Source organism: Pogona vitticeps, chromosome 1 (assembly GCF_051106095.1).
Source record: "Pogona vitticeps strain Pit_001003342236 chromosome 1, PviZW2.1, whole genome shotgun sequence".
Taxonomy (NCBI): Eukaryota; Metazoa; Chordata; class Lepidosauria; order Squamata; family Agamidae; genus Pogona; species Pogona vitticeps.
In genome coordinates, this window is record NC_135783.1 from 243,247,703 (window position 1) to 243,261,238 (window position 13,536).

Sequence of the window (13,536 nt, forward strand, 5' to 3'; positions counted from 1 at the left end):
TTAGCCACCAGCCTTGGGTCCAGGTTTGGCTTTTTAAGGAGTGGTCGAATTACCACCTCTTTCAAGGTGGTAGGGACCACTCCCTCTCTCAAAGAGGCATTCACGGCCTCCTGGACCCAAGTGCGAACCCCCCTGGCAGATCTTCCAATTAGCCAAGATGGGCAAGGGTTGAGCAGAGTGGTGGTAGAACGGACATATCCAAACATCCTGTCCACATCCTCGGGTCTCACCAATTGAAACTCATCCATTAATATTTGACCTAAGCATGGCACACTGGTGCTGTTGTATCTCCCTGTATGAATCTTCTCAGCTCTTAAGATCTTCAGGGGAGGCCTTTCTTTCAGTCTCACTGCCTTCAGAGGCGTATCTGGTGGAAATATGCAAGAAGGCCTTCTCTCTCTCTCTCTCTCTCTCTCTCTCTCTCTCTCTCTCACACACACACACACACACACACACACACACACACACACACACACACACACACATCCTTCCAGTGACAGGTGAAGGTTGTCTTTTTCAGACAGGTTTTTAGCAACTAATTGGGCATTTATTTCATTTTCTATGCTTGATGTTACTATTATTTTATGTGTGTTTAAAGGGTTTAAAAAACAATTTTAACAAATTGTTTTAATACTGTTATATGCTTAATTTTTTTTAATGTCACAAAACACTGTGGTCTTAGTTGGTTTGTTGTTGTTTTTATCAACTTGTAAACTGCATGAGATCCCTTAACTGGGAGACAGGCAACATAGAAAAGTAAACAGTTTAGGTCCTTGATACCTGTCGGAATGTCTCTCCTACAAAACCTGTCCCACCTGCTCTTCACAGTTCATAATGCTAAAAGAGGTAACACCAAAGGAGGTCAAAAGAGTGGCTATCAGGAACTGGGCTTTTTTGGTTGTGGCCCAATACCTCTGGAATAAACGTCTAAGAGAGGTTCGCCAGGTGCCTTCCATCTCAGTTTTTAAGAAATTAGTTAAAACAGAATTACTTAAAGCTGCTTTTTATTAGTCTGTTTTACCAGAGATGTTTCAAGTTGCTTATTTAAGATAGGTTTAGTTAGCTACAGTGCTTTTATTGATGTTATTATATTTATTTGTATTGTGTTTTTTTTTCTTTTATGTGATTTAGTATAATTATGTTGTGAACGACCCAGTGAGTGCTTGCACTATGGGATGGTATACAAGTTGAATAAATAAAAGGAAAGAAACATTCTAACTTGTAATATTAAGCAACCATTAAGAAATGCTTAGCCAAATTACCAGTCTCCCCTCCCTGCCACTTGAGACAAAAAGGGTTTTCATTTGGGTTGGGGAACATAACCAGACTGCTTTAGTTTGCTCATTGACTGGTTCCTTCTCTATCAGGTAATGAAACCATCTGCTCACCCAATGTCTACATTGAATGTGCTGATCACACACTAGGTAAGTCCTTCTGAAACTACTGAACAGCTGATTTGGGGATTGCACTAGGAAAGAATCTCAGACGTCGGTTAAAGTGAAGTACAGCCCCTTGTACCTTTTGGGAGCAGATTTGTGGTTTGGATGTTTAGCTAGAAAGCAAGGTTGGAGAACTGCTGGCCCTGGCCTGATTCTGCCTAGGTGCTGTGAGCCCCCCCCCGCTTCCAGATTTGTGCAAAGGAATTCCTGCATTTGGAATTGTCTAGTGGGCAACACTTAAGATTTTGGATGCTTTCTTCCAGTTTGCATGATGCTCACCCTTTGAACTGAGCCATGAAACCTCGTTTCATAGATTGTCATTTCTAAGGATGTACATAGGAAAATATTCCATGATTCATTCATTCCAGGTTCTGCCTGTGCCTCTCTCTCTCTCTCTCTCTCTCTCTCTCTCTCTCTCTCTCTCTCTCTCTCTCTCTCTCTCTGTGTGTGTGTGTGTGTGTGTGTGTGTGTGTGTGTGTGTGTGTGTGTTGTGCCTCATTAGTTTTTGGATCATTAGGTACCGACTTGTTTGTCTGTCTGTTTGTCTATTTGCTTGCTTGTCATTTAAAATATTTTCATCCTGCCGTTCTCCCCAATCCTTTTGATAAACCTGAAATCCTTTTGATAAACTTGATTGTTTCAGATCCTTTCAGCTGGGCTGGGGTTCTGGTGCTTCAAAAGCAAGGAGAGGGAGGGGAAAGACCAGTTGTGGCAGTAGAGGAGGCAGTGGCAGGAGAACAGAGGGGAGACCCAGCTGGCAGAAAGGCGGTGAGGATGAGGCAACAGAAGGAGGAGAAAGACCTTACATACGTGGATCAAGTGGAAGTAACATGGTAGAGGAAAGGTGATAGAAGTATGAACAATTCAGGACCCTTCCTTTTAGGAATCCAAAATTATTGGATTTCAGATGCTCTCTGCTGGACTGAAATTGAAATAAAAAGCCTCTTTCTTGGGTCCCAGCCCTAGACAATGGATGGGTGGCACTTTTCAGTGTTGTTCTAATCTAGGGGATCCCTCTCTTGCCTGACGTATGCCTCTATATTCACAGATGCAGCTGTGGAAGATTCCCAGGAGCGCTGTGTATGTCCCACACCCTGCAATATGACACGCTACGGCAAGGAGATCTCGATGGTGCGCATTCCCAACAAAGGCTCGGCCCGGTACCTCGCTCGCAAGTACAACCGCAATGAAACCTACATCCGGTGAGTGTCTCCTTCCTCCTGTGTTGTACAGTCTCATCCAAAGGCTAAGCGGATGGGTGGGCCTGCAAGGGTGTGGAAGACAACCCCCCCCCCAAGACTGTAATCCACAGAAGGGGTAGTGTGTGGGGATATATGCGAGAAAGCTCAGGCTCTGGATCCTTCTCTGTCCTCTCGCTCCTCTTCCCTATGCTGTCAGGGAGAACTTCTTGGTGCTGGACATCTTCTTTGAGGCATTGAACTACGAGTCGATTGAACAGAAGAAAGCATACAACCTGGCGGGGCTTCTGGGTAAGTGAATATATGCAGCTCTTCCCTTATGGCCACCATCCTTACTTTAAGGCTTGGTCAAAATTGCCAATGGCCAGTGAGGTGGCGTGTCCTTACGTGGCCAGGCAGCGGCTATGTTGGCTGTGGGATTCTGGGTACTGTACTCCGAAATGGGAACATTCCCAATTTCTGGGGCAAGTGCTCTGGAGACGAAGTAGGATTTGAGGAGAGAAGACAAGGATTCAGGCAGAGAAACAAGCAGATACATAGGCATGTACTGTCTGAAAGCATCTTGGTCTTGTTTCAGGATTTGTTTCCTCAGGATGAGGCGCACTGCCAGGCCCATGTCCAAGACTTCATAGTAGCCCTCTGGATGCTGTAAGGGGGGGGGCAGTGCCTCTTAGTCTGAGCCGGCATAGCTGGGAATTTCAGTCCTATAACTTCTGAAGGGCCACCATTGGCCACCACTACTTTGTACTGTCTGTACTGTTTGGTGGTTCCTTATTGGTCCCTTTTATCATCTGTCAGCTTTGGCTGCACGAACGCCTTCTAACCTCCATTATTGGTGGCACCTCGGCACAGTGAAGAGCAGCCCAGCAGCTCATTCTTTTGGCAAGTCTCTGTAGGGATGCAGCAGGAGCAGGCACCAGCTGTGTCCCCGAGCACACCCTGATTCAAGAGCTATAGCATGTTTGCACACGAAGCAGAGTGACCTCTCTCCCATCCTATTTCAGCTTCTCTGCCCATTCCAATTAGAACCCTTCTCTTCCAGGCTGGGGGCCTTGAGAAAAACTTCCTGAGCTGTGGGAGAGAATAAGAGAATGGCCTCAAGGAAAGAAGAGTGGCACCAACCTCTCTGCCATTCATAGTCTTACCTTTCTCCAGACCGCCAATTAAATCAGCACCTCTCCTGCACTATATCCCTGAGGGATCAACTACAGCTTTTAAAAGTTACTTTTTTGAATGGTAGCTGCCAGAATCCCCCAACCAACATGGCCGTGTCCAAAACAGGGGCTGTGACCTCACCTCTTGGACTGCCTCTTTCTTTCCACAGAGGAAACAAAACAAAAACAACCCCCCCCACATGCACACACACAAAACCCCACCTCCTTCCCTCCAAGGAGCTCCATTGGTGGCTTCCACACCGATTTTCTCTTGCCCTAACCATCTCCTTTTCTGCTAGGGGACATTGGAGGCCAAATGGGCCTGTTCATTGGAGCCAGTGTCCTCACAGTCTTGGAAATCCTTGACTACATCTACGAGGTGAGTAGGACCAGCCCTCCTGTTAGGCAGAGTGAGGTAGCCACCTCAGGCAATAGATGTTAGGTGCCATGAAAGGAAAGCAAATGATTAGTTCTTTTATTTGGTATAATTGAATTGGTGGGGGGGTAGTGCTTGTAGCTTCATGTGGTGAAATGACCTGGCCCGCTTTCGGCACTAGGTCCCTTGAATGATGAGGAGGCTGCCATTTGCTATTCTGCCTCAGGCAGCAAAGTGTCTTCGACAACCCTGGAGGTAAAGGCATGCCTGGGAAAGAATAGATCATGACATGTACTGAATTGTGGTCAAAGGCTTGAAACCAGAGTTTTCCTATTGAACACCGAGTGTATCTATATTATACGGTTGCAAAACTTCTTCATCTATCCTGGCTTCATCCTATGAGATCCTGGGGTTTGTTGTTTGATGATGTGCTTAGAATGCTGTGCCAGAGAACTCTAGTGCATTGTCCTGAACTGAAGCAGAAAAGTCTCATTACATCACCAAACTACAAATCAATACCATTAAAATAGTATTGAACTGCTGTAACCTTTTAGTGTCGCTACTAAATGCATAGAGACACAGCCCTCCTCTAAACACAGATACTGTACTGCTTTTCCCTAAGCAAGAAGTGGGAAACCTGTGGCCCTAAAGTTCTTGATGGACTCTGGTACCCATCATTTCCAGTTAGCATGGCCAATGGTCAGCAATGATGGAGTGATTGCAATGCAGTCCAACAATAGTTGGAAGGCCAGAGGTTCCCCATCACATCCCTAAGCTAGTAATAACTTAGGGCAATGTTTCCCAATCTTGGGCCCCCAGATGTTCTTGGGCTACAATTTCCAGAAATCCTGGCCAGCACAACTAGTGAGGAAGACTTATGGGAGTTTTAGTCCAAGAACATCTGAGGGACATAAGGTTGGGAACCACTGCTTTAGGAAATGAGTTCCCAGTGTCCTTAGTGGCTGAGGCATTGTGAGAGGTGCAGTATAAAAGGTCACTTTTCAATCTTGGGCAATGTTTGTAGCATATACACTTTGTGCCATAAAGAGGTACACAGATTTGAATTCCAGCATTGCTGCCATTTATCCACATTTCTCTTGCTGTGCCCCAGGTGATCCGTGACAAAGTGGCCCATGGCCTACGGCGCACCAAGCCTCCACTGAAGAAGCCTTCAGGCAGCATTGCCACCTTGGGACTGGAGGAGATCAAAGAACAGGTATATGTATGTGCATGCGTGCATGTATGTCCCTTCTTCACCAGACTAGTTTCTGCAGGTTTGCAAGACAAAGATCTCAAAATGAAGCAGAGACATCTTTGTAAGCAAATGCAATTGTTTTTCAGCTTTGAACCCAGAGGTGGGTAGGAGAGGGAGAGAGAGGAGAAAGAGAGAGAAAAGAGGACAAAGCCCTAACATTTTTGCATATTAAGATGTATGCTCTTTTGGTAGATCTTCACAGTACCTACTGAGATCAAAAACAGTGTGGGCAACTTATATTTTAAGCTTTATTTGCTTGCTTGCTTATTTATTCTTTCATAACCGCAACACAGATAAATCTCTCTAGGCATACAGATTAATCATCATCATCATATGCTGTCAAGTCAGTTCTGACTTGTGGCAGCCCTTCTCAGAATTTTCCAGGTAGAGAGTACTCGGAAGTGGTTTACCATTCCTTTCTTCTGGGGGCGCCCTGGGACTGTGTTGCTTGCGCCAGGCTACACAGGCTGGGTCTTCTCCCAGGAGGCACAGTGGGGAATTGAACCTCTGGTACGTGGTGATCCATTTCACTGGGCTACTCAGCAGTGTTTTACAGACGCTGCTAATATTGTTATGTATATAATACATATGTAAATTTCACAATAACCTTTTGTTGGAAGAAGATGTACATATTTATACATCAGCTGTGGCGTGGATTGTGTATATCTGAGGCGTGTGTGTGTGTGTGTGTGTGTGTGTGTGTGAGAGAGAGAGAGAGAGAGAGAGAGAGAGAGCGAGAGAGAGAGAGAGAGAATTTATCTGGGGAATTGTATGCTGTTTCCTAGTATCTTTAAGTTGGATGGGACTCTGTGTTTGTGTGTGTCTGTAGATGCATGTATGTGTGCATGCACACAAACATTTATATTGGACATAGTTGAGGTGAGTAAGGCTACTTCCAGAAATTCCAGAGACAGGATTTCAGCCTTTCCTAAGAGCCCGCTGCAATAAATACTGGGAATTTCTTACAAGACCATCCTAGCAAAGGACAATTTATAAAATACATAATCCCACAGTATACTCAATGAGCAAAAGACCTTTCTTACTCAGCCTGAGTGTCTCAATACTGCATAGTTTATGTGCAAGAAATTTATTGTGGCCAAACAAATAACATGCTACAGCTTAATGGGAAGCCAGCTGTGAACATGCAGTTGGGGGAAACTGTTGGCTTAACCATATGCACCCCTCCCCCAAAAAAACCGTATATATTCTGCCTGTTTTTGTAATGGTTGATGTGATCAAATTTGCAAAAAAAAAAGTTACAACTGCCTTTGAAAACGAAGTGCAAAGGGAACATAGACCTTGTTTGAATGAACAGTCACATTCCAGGAAGCTTCCAGGAGCAAAAATAAATAAACAAATAAATAAATAAAAACTGGTTTAAAGCAGGAAGTGTGCTTCTCTGCCCCTTCCTTCCTTTTTGGGTGGGGTGGTGGTTGGTGGTGATTCGGTGCCAAATTCAGCATTCTCTCCTGGCCCCAGGAAGTTGCTTTCCCATCAAAACCTGTTACTGTCTCAACAATTTAGCGGTGATTTTCAGGAAAATTATCTCAGGGACTGTGGTGCATCCAGCACACATGCACAGAAGTACACACAACTCAGAGAAATTCTGAAGAAAAAGTAGAAAGCTGATAGAATCTTAATCAAGAGACCAAGATGATAAATTAAAGATGCAAGCAGGGTTGCCCCCCGAAACAGTTTCTGGAACAAAAATTGACCTACAGTAGTGAATGGTTAATGAAGCAAATCAGCGAGGAAAGGAAAGTTGGCAGGATATGACTGAGCAAGCAAATCTAATCTATAATAGTAGCTACATACTCTAAAGACATGGGTAGCTGGCAGAAGATGTGGCTCATGCTCTACTGCCATAACTCTATTTAGCTTTAAATCAGGGAGCCAAGCAGTTTTAACACTGCACACATGACAATATACTAAAAGAAAGAAGGGTTCTAATATCAGAAGGTGGCTGTTTGCTCACCTATGAGCAGGAGCCATTTAGAGATCACCCCGTTAAAAAGATGCTGATAAATGTCAGACCTCAAGCAAAGTGGAAGCCGATAAGGCTGCTTAGCAATGGAAAGAGTGGGCTGGGAATATGTCAGATATCAATACAAGCTGGTTGTTGTTTTATGGAAGCCAAATAAAGATCCAGAATTTTAAAATTATTATTGTTCTCCCTAGTCAGGGACCTAACCCACTGACAGTGCTCCCCTCACAGGCTGAGCAGTCGGTTCAGCTGGTGTACATTCAGCTGTCTTTTTCCTGGGGGAGAATGAAACAGACTGGAAGGAGAACTGAATGGGTTACCCCAGCCAGACTGCTGGGCGTGTGTGGGGGAGTTTGCAGAGGGAGCAGAACTGAGCAGATTTCTGGAGACCTTTGGTTCCATAGATCAGGAAAAAAGCATATGAAAAAAATGCCCTTGCATTTTTTGTGTGTTCAACTGTGTGGAACAGCATAATTCAAAAACTACATTTCACTTTATTAATCACATTCCATAAAGGGTGCTTGAGAGGCAAGGTTCTCCCTGCCCTTTGCTCTCCACTCCAACTCTGGCATCAGTATATCTTTCTCATTTTTCCCCCTCCAGGAATTAGAGTAGAAATAAAAGGGAATGTGTTGGGACTCAAGGGCATTTTTAAGAAAACTTGTTTGAGCTGGGGGGGAAAAAAACTGATTTAAGACCTAAAGGGGGGGAGGGTGTCACAGAGATTGCTGCCCTGAGCCCACATGTTTACACATTTGTCATCATAGTGTGTATGTGTGGGTAAGTGGGTGTTTTTAAATGAAAGTTGGAAATTCTTCTGTCTTCTAGATCCTGTATTGTTTCAAACCATGCAATATAATCATGCCCATGTGACTTCTGGGGCCTGTTTCCCATAGACCAATCTTTCTTACCTGAAAGAACGAAGAGCATTGACATAGATCTCCCCAAATACAGAGGCAGTACACTCTACTAGGAAAATCAAATAAGGTTCATGCCCGGCTATTTCTACTGTGGTCAGGGGCTATTCTTCTGGCACCATCACTAATATATTGAAAATGGTTTTCAGAGAGATGTGCGAACAGGTCATTTTTATAGTGCAGATGCTCATGTGGCTGTGAATTGTGGCAGGCACCTACTGAAAAAGGGTGGGGGAATCTAAAATCCAGCAGATTGTTTGCTAATGGCCTCATTACTACATATCGACACTTTGCCCCATTGAGATTAATGGGAAGAGAAACAGAGGCAGAAGGAGAAAGAATCTGGGCCTGTCCTCTGATTTAGGGAGCTGACGATTTTGGTTGGGTCTTTTTCCTCCCTTGCCTTCACAGACATATCTGTGTCCTGATAACCTCTGTGCTCTCAGTGAAGACAAGAAATGTTTCCCGCTCTTTCAGTATGAGAAAGTGTTCTTGTGAGGCTCAGTCAATGGATATAATAAAGTCTCTCGTAATGGTTCCAGTGGAAGCCCTTCAGTTAAGGCTAGCTCTTAGAAATTAAACTCTAACAGGAAAAGATAACGTGAAAAGCACCCTAGGGAGCTTGTGCTTGCCCAGAGCAAAACCAAGGAAGAAAACCAGCCCCATAGTGCTGTACTTCGGAAGCTGGCAAGTGTGAAACCTTGTACAGATGAATAAACATTCTGGGCTACCCGCTCTAGCAAACATTGCCTCCCCTGTCTGGTACGATCCTGCCCAGGTAAAGAAGATCAATGTGGAGCTAAATTGCATCTGCTGTATCATTACCAGGAACCAACACAGATGCGCAGTCTTTTGTACTAACTTGGAAGCACTGGCCCACCATCAATCCACAGGGAGGTAGCCTGTCATCAAGGATGTCGGAAACAGATGGAGGATCCAGGTCACCCTTTGTTTAGACATGAATGGATGGGCTCCAAGACTGAGAGTCAGGTACAGATTCAAGGACACAGAACCACACAGGAGGAAAAACTATGGCAGATGGTGACAGGGAATGGGAAGAGAGTAGAACAGAGTGCTCCAAACACAGACTGCGCCAATCTGCACTGACCCCAGTGAGAGCTTAGCAGTGAAGTTTTTTTAAAAAAAAGGTGTGTGTGGGGGGGTTCCTGTGAGATTGAAACAAGGTTTGGTGAGCCTCCCGGAAGTGAGCCTTCCACAAAGGAGTATCCCTTCTGAAAGGGAATCTTTCCCAAATGTATTTATCTATTCCATTCTATTTATTCCATTCTCTGTATGGAACAAGAGGCCAGCAGGGCCAGCTCAAGGGTGGCGTGGCAGAGCATTTCCCAGGGCCCAAGGCCAGCAGTGGCATTGCAGCCTGAATTGCAGTGCCCTACTGATTTTATAAAGGGCCCCCCAAAAACTAAGAGACTGGGTGGAGAGTTCGCTTCTTCCATGTTAAGGACCCCAGAATCCTGGAAGACCGGTGAGTGGAAGTGAGCATGTGTGTGTGTGTGCATTTGTGTATGTGTGTGTGAGAGAGAGGGGGGGAGAGGAGAAAGGGAGAAACAGAGGGAGATGCATTACTTGCCTATTTAAAATTGTTTTAATATATTGTATTGTGCTTGCTGTAAGCCGCCTAGAATGGACTCAATGAGACTAGATAGGCGGGATATAAATAAAATAAAATAAAATAAAATAAAATAAATAAATAAATAAATAAATAAATAAATAAATAAATAAATAAATAAATAAATAAATAAATAAATAAATAAATAAATAAATAAATAAATAAATAAATAAATAAATAAATAAATAAATAGTAATCTCAGGTGAGCAGGCTAGTGAATGAGTGGCATGTACCATATGCTTTACAACAGGGTACAAGCAAGAGCCATCCTGCTGGTGTGTTCAATATCTCAGGAGCCCTGCTGTAGTATAAAAATAAAATACAGGCGTCAAAGTTAGTGAAGGCCTGTCAAACAGGACAATTTTTTTTGCTAGCTCTAGAGCCATTGGACAAGTGATAACTAATTAGCAGCTGAGTTTACTTTAATTTCCTGCTGCTGCCAACATTTAAGTCAATAAAAGCTGGAAATCCTGGGAATTCAGCCTAGCTGCAGGAACAGCCATAAATAAATCGGTAGCCAGATTATTCTCTCAGCGGGCCTTGAGTGCCGAGAAGGTTCTGCTGCTGTTCCTTGTGACCTGGTTGATGGGATATCATGGGGGAGAGCACCTCACACGGGGCCTTTGGACGTGATCCTTAGCACCAAAAAGGCTCTGCTGATCCTTCAGTGGCCAAGGTGAGAGGGGAAACCATTCTGTATTCCACTCAAGCAATGGTGGATACATAAGGCTTGCATATAGACCCATGAATCCCTTCTGGCCCTTTGTTGTCATCTTGATTTTGGACATGAAAGCGGCAATCTGATTCATTAAAGGAAATTAGAGTTTTGCTATTGATTTCTGTGAGAGTCGGCATCCAGAGGTTTAATTCCCAGCATGCAGTAGATCTTTTCTGCAAACAAAATTGCTTTTGTCCAGTCTGAATTGCCATTCAGTGTTGAAATCATGTGAATTTCTGCAAGGGCTCCTAAACAGCCAGTATCTCTCATTTACGTGAAGCTTGTTCTGAAACAACTAAGCTCCCCACAAAGGGGACCTCTGGTTTCCCTCACTCTCTGTATAAAAATATAAGAAAATGCTATACTGGATCAGACCAAAGGCTTAGCTAATCCAGTGTTCTGTTTTACACAGTAGCCAACCAGCTGCCTGAGGGAATCCTGGAATGAGGAGAACATGAAGCTAACAGAGTTCCCTTTAATGTGTGTGGCTATGTTTCTAAAAGTGCAATAAGTCTGCAGTTGTGCTTGGACATGCCTTTCATTTCTCAACATGAATTTATCCTAGAACAGTAGTTCCCAACCTTGGGTCCCCAGATGTTCTTGGACTAAAACTCCCAGAAGCCTTCACCACTAGTTGTGCTGGGTAGTATTTCTGGGAGTTGCAGTCCAAGAACATCTTGGAGACTCAAGATTGGGAACTCTAAAATCAAGCTGGCTAGAGGATTCTGGAACTTAAAGTATATATACTGTATACACACACACACACACACACACACACACACACACACACTTTAGTGTGCGTGTATATATATGTGTGTGTATACACACACACACACTGATATATTCTGGAACTTAAAGTGTGTGTGTGTGTGCATGTGTGTGTTTGCAATTAGTCAAGTAGCTAATTGGGAAGAGTACACACACACACACACACACACACACACACACACACACACACACACACACACACACACACACACACACACACACACACACACTCTTTAAGTTCCAGAATTTGTCAGCCAGCTTGACCACACTGGCTCAGGGAGCTGAGGAGCCAAATTCCAAAACCCAGCCTTTCTGAATCCTCATATTTTTCCACAGAGAAAATTCAGAGTTCAGTTGTCATTCAGAAGGAGAGTTAGAAAGGGCCCTTGTCTGAATCTCTTGATGGTCTGTATCCATTAAAAGCAGAAACAATTGGGCTAGATGGGCCCATAAGGCAGCTCCTTGTCACTTCAACCAAATACATTATGTGAATTGCACTTTATAAAAATATATTTCTTCCCTGGTTCCTCACAGTGGAAACTATTCTAGCTAAATTGGGGCATCTGTGCAGAAACTAATATCTGTGGAATGCGGGGGGGGGGAGTGTTTGTAGTTCTTGTTGTTGTTGTTGTTGTTGCTGTTGTTGGTTGGTGGAGAGGGGAGAATTTCCACCAAATAACTACATTATTCTGTAGCAGAAAAAGCACTTGGGCAGTGTTTACCTTTGGAACGTTGGTCAATGCTGCATTACATGGGGTTAAATCAATTATGTGAGACAGTTGCAAGGCAGATTTATGTGATCCTTTGGACCCTCTGGGTGAGATGTGGCTCTAGCAGATGCCTTGCAAATCAGAAGTTTTCTGTAGAAAACAGTCAGTGCAAGCTAAATTCCAATCTAGTGGATATGTTATCACAGCTCCACCTTGTGGACAGAATCACAGCCTCTTTTCTACAGGCTGGTTAAAAAAACATCTCTCCCAGGACTTGCCCGGAAGGAATGTCAGGTCAGTCCAGCCAGGTTGTCAAGTAGCTAATTGGGAGGAGACCTTGATTCTGGTGCCTCTTGCTCCGTTTGCCAGGCATAATGATGTAAACCAAGGATTTAGGGAATTCTGACTCACTTGGTCTATCACAAAGGTTGAAAAAGTTGCTGGTCATGCCAACTGCAGATTTGGGGAGCTGTCATGGATGACTAGTGGTTCCAAAGCCCGTGGGATGATAATATGCTTCAAATTTTAGCCTGAACTTTACAGCAGCTGTCCAGAGTGCTGAACCCCAACCCCAAGCAGGTTCAGCCTCTTGGTAGCTCAGATTAAAATCTGAAGCAGATTCATTACCTTACTGATGTTGAAGCTGGATCATGTCATCTCAGAAGGTTATTGTATTAAGCTTTTGACCACAAAATGGGCACACTAAGAGAGCCAAGCAGCTGAAGACTATGCAGGTTACCTTGGCTGCTTCACTGTGCCAGTTTATGTTTCTCAACCAACCTCAGAGCTGCTTCTGCTCCCTAAGAAGCAATGGAGTTTTTAGGTGCTGTAGCTAAAGAAGCTTTTTCTGCTAAGCAAGGAATGTCAGCCTATCAGTTGCCAGTCATTCTGATGGCTCTTTACTAACTCCAGTACAGTATTAGAAATGGTAGTAGTTGTTAGGAAACACAAGGAACGTGCATGTCACCGTGTGCATGTTTCCTATGGGGCTTCTTGAAGGCATTTGGTAAGCTACTGTGAGACATTGGATGAATTAAATACTTCTTGGAATGCCCAACTTGAAATGCATGCTGTTGGGGTTTTTTCTTGGGGGGGGGGGAGTTGTTCCAAAATACCAAAATACCAATAGGGTTTTTTTTTAAGTTAAGTGTTAAAATTAATGTTCTGGATTATTCCAGATGGTTCTTTTATATTGTCTTGTTCTGCACCCTCTAAATAAGCTTTGAAAATAAGGGAAGCACCAAAGGACAAAAGTTCATCCCACAAAATGAAGGTACAGGAAAAAGAAATCAAGAGGAGGAAATGAGGGTGCAGGAACTCACAAATATAATCCATGTGCGTAGTGAGACAAAGGGAGTACAATTAACATCCATGCTTAACAAGGCA

General features: G+C 43.8%; 1 protein-coding gene across 4 annotated transcripts in view; it reads left to right on the top strand.

Annotated features, from left to right (window-relative positions):
* ASIC4 (acid sensing ion channel subunit family member 4) overlaps window positions 1-13,536 on the top strand; it is a 105,177-nt gene that overhangs the window by 82,687 nt on the left and 8,954 nt on the right. For all 4 annotated transcript variants that reach the window (XM_020792105.3, XM_072985342.2, XM_078383467.1 and 1 more), the window contains 5 exons: window positions 1,368-1,424; window positions 2,488-2,641; window positions 2,838-2,929; window positions 4,092-4,171; window positions 5,280-5,384. In XM_020792105.3, coding sequence (XP_020647764.1) covers window positions 1,368-1,424; window positions 2,488-2,641; window positions 2,838-2,929; window positions 4,092-4,171; window positions 5,280-5,384 — 488 coding nt within the window. The remainder of the gene's footprint in view (window positions 1-1,367; window positions 1,425-2,487; window positions 2,642-2,837; window positions 2,930-4,091; window positions 4,172-5,279; window positions 5,385-13,536) is intronic.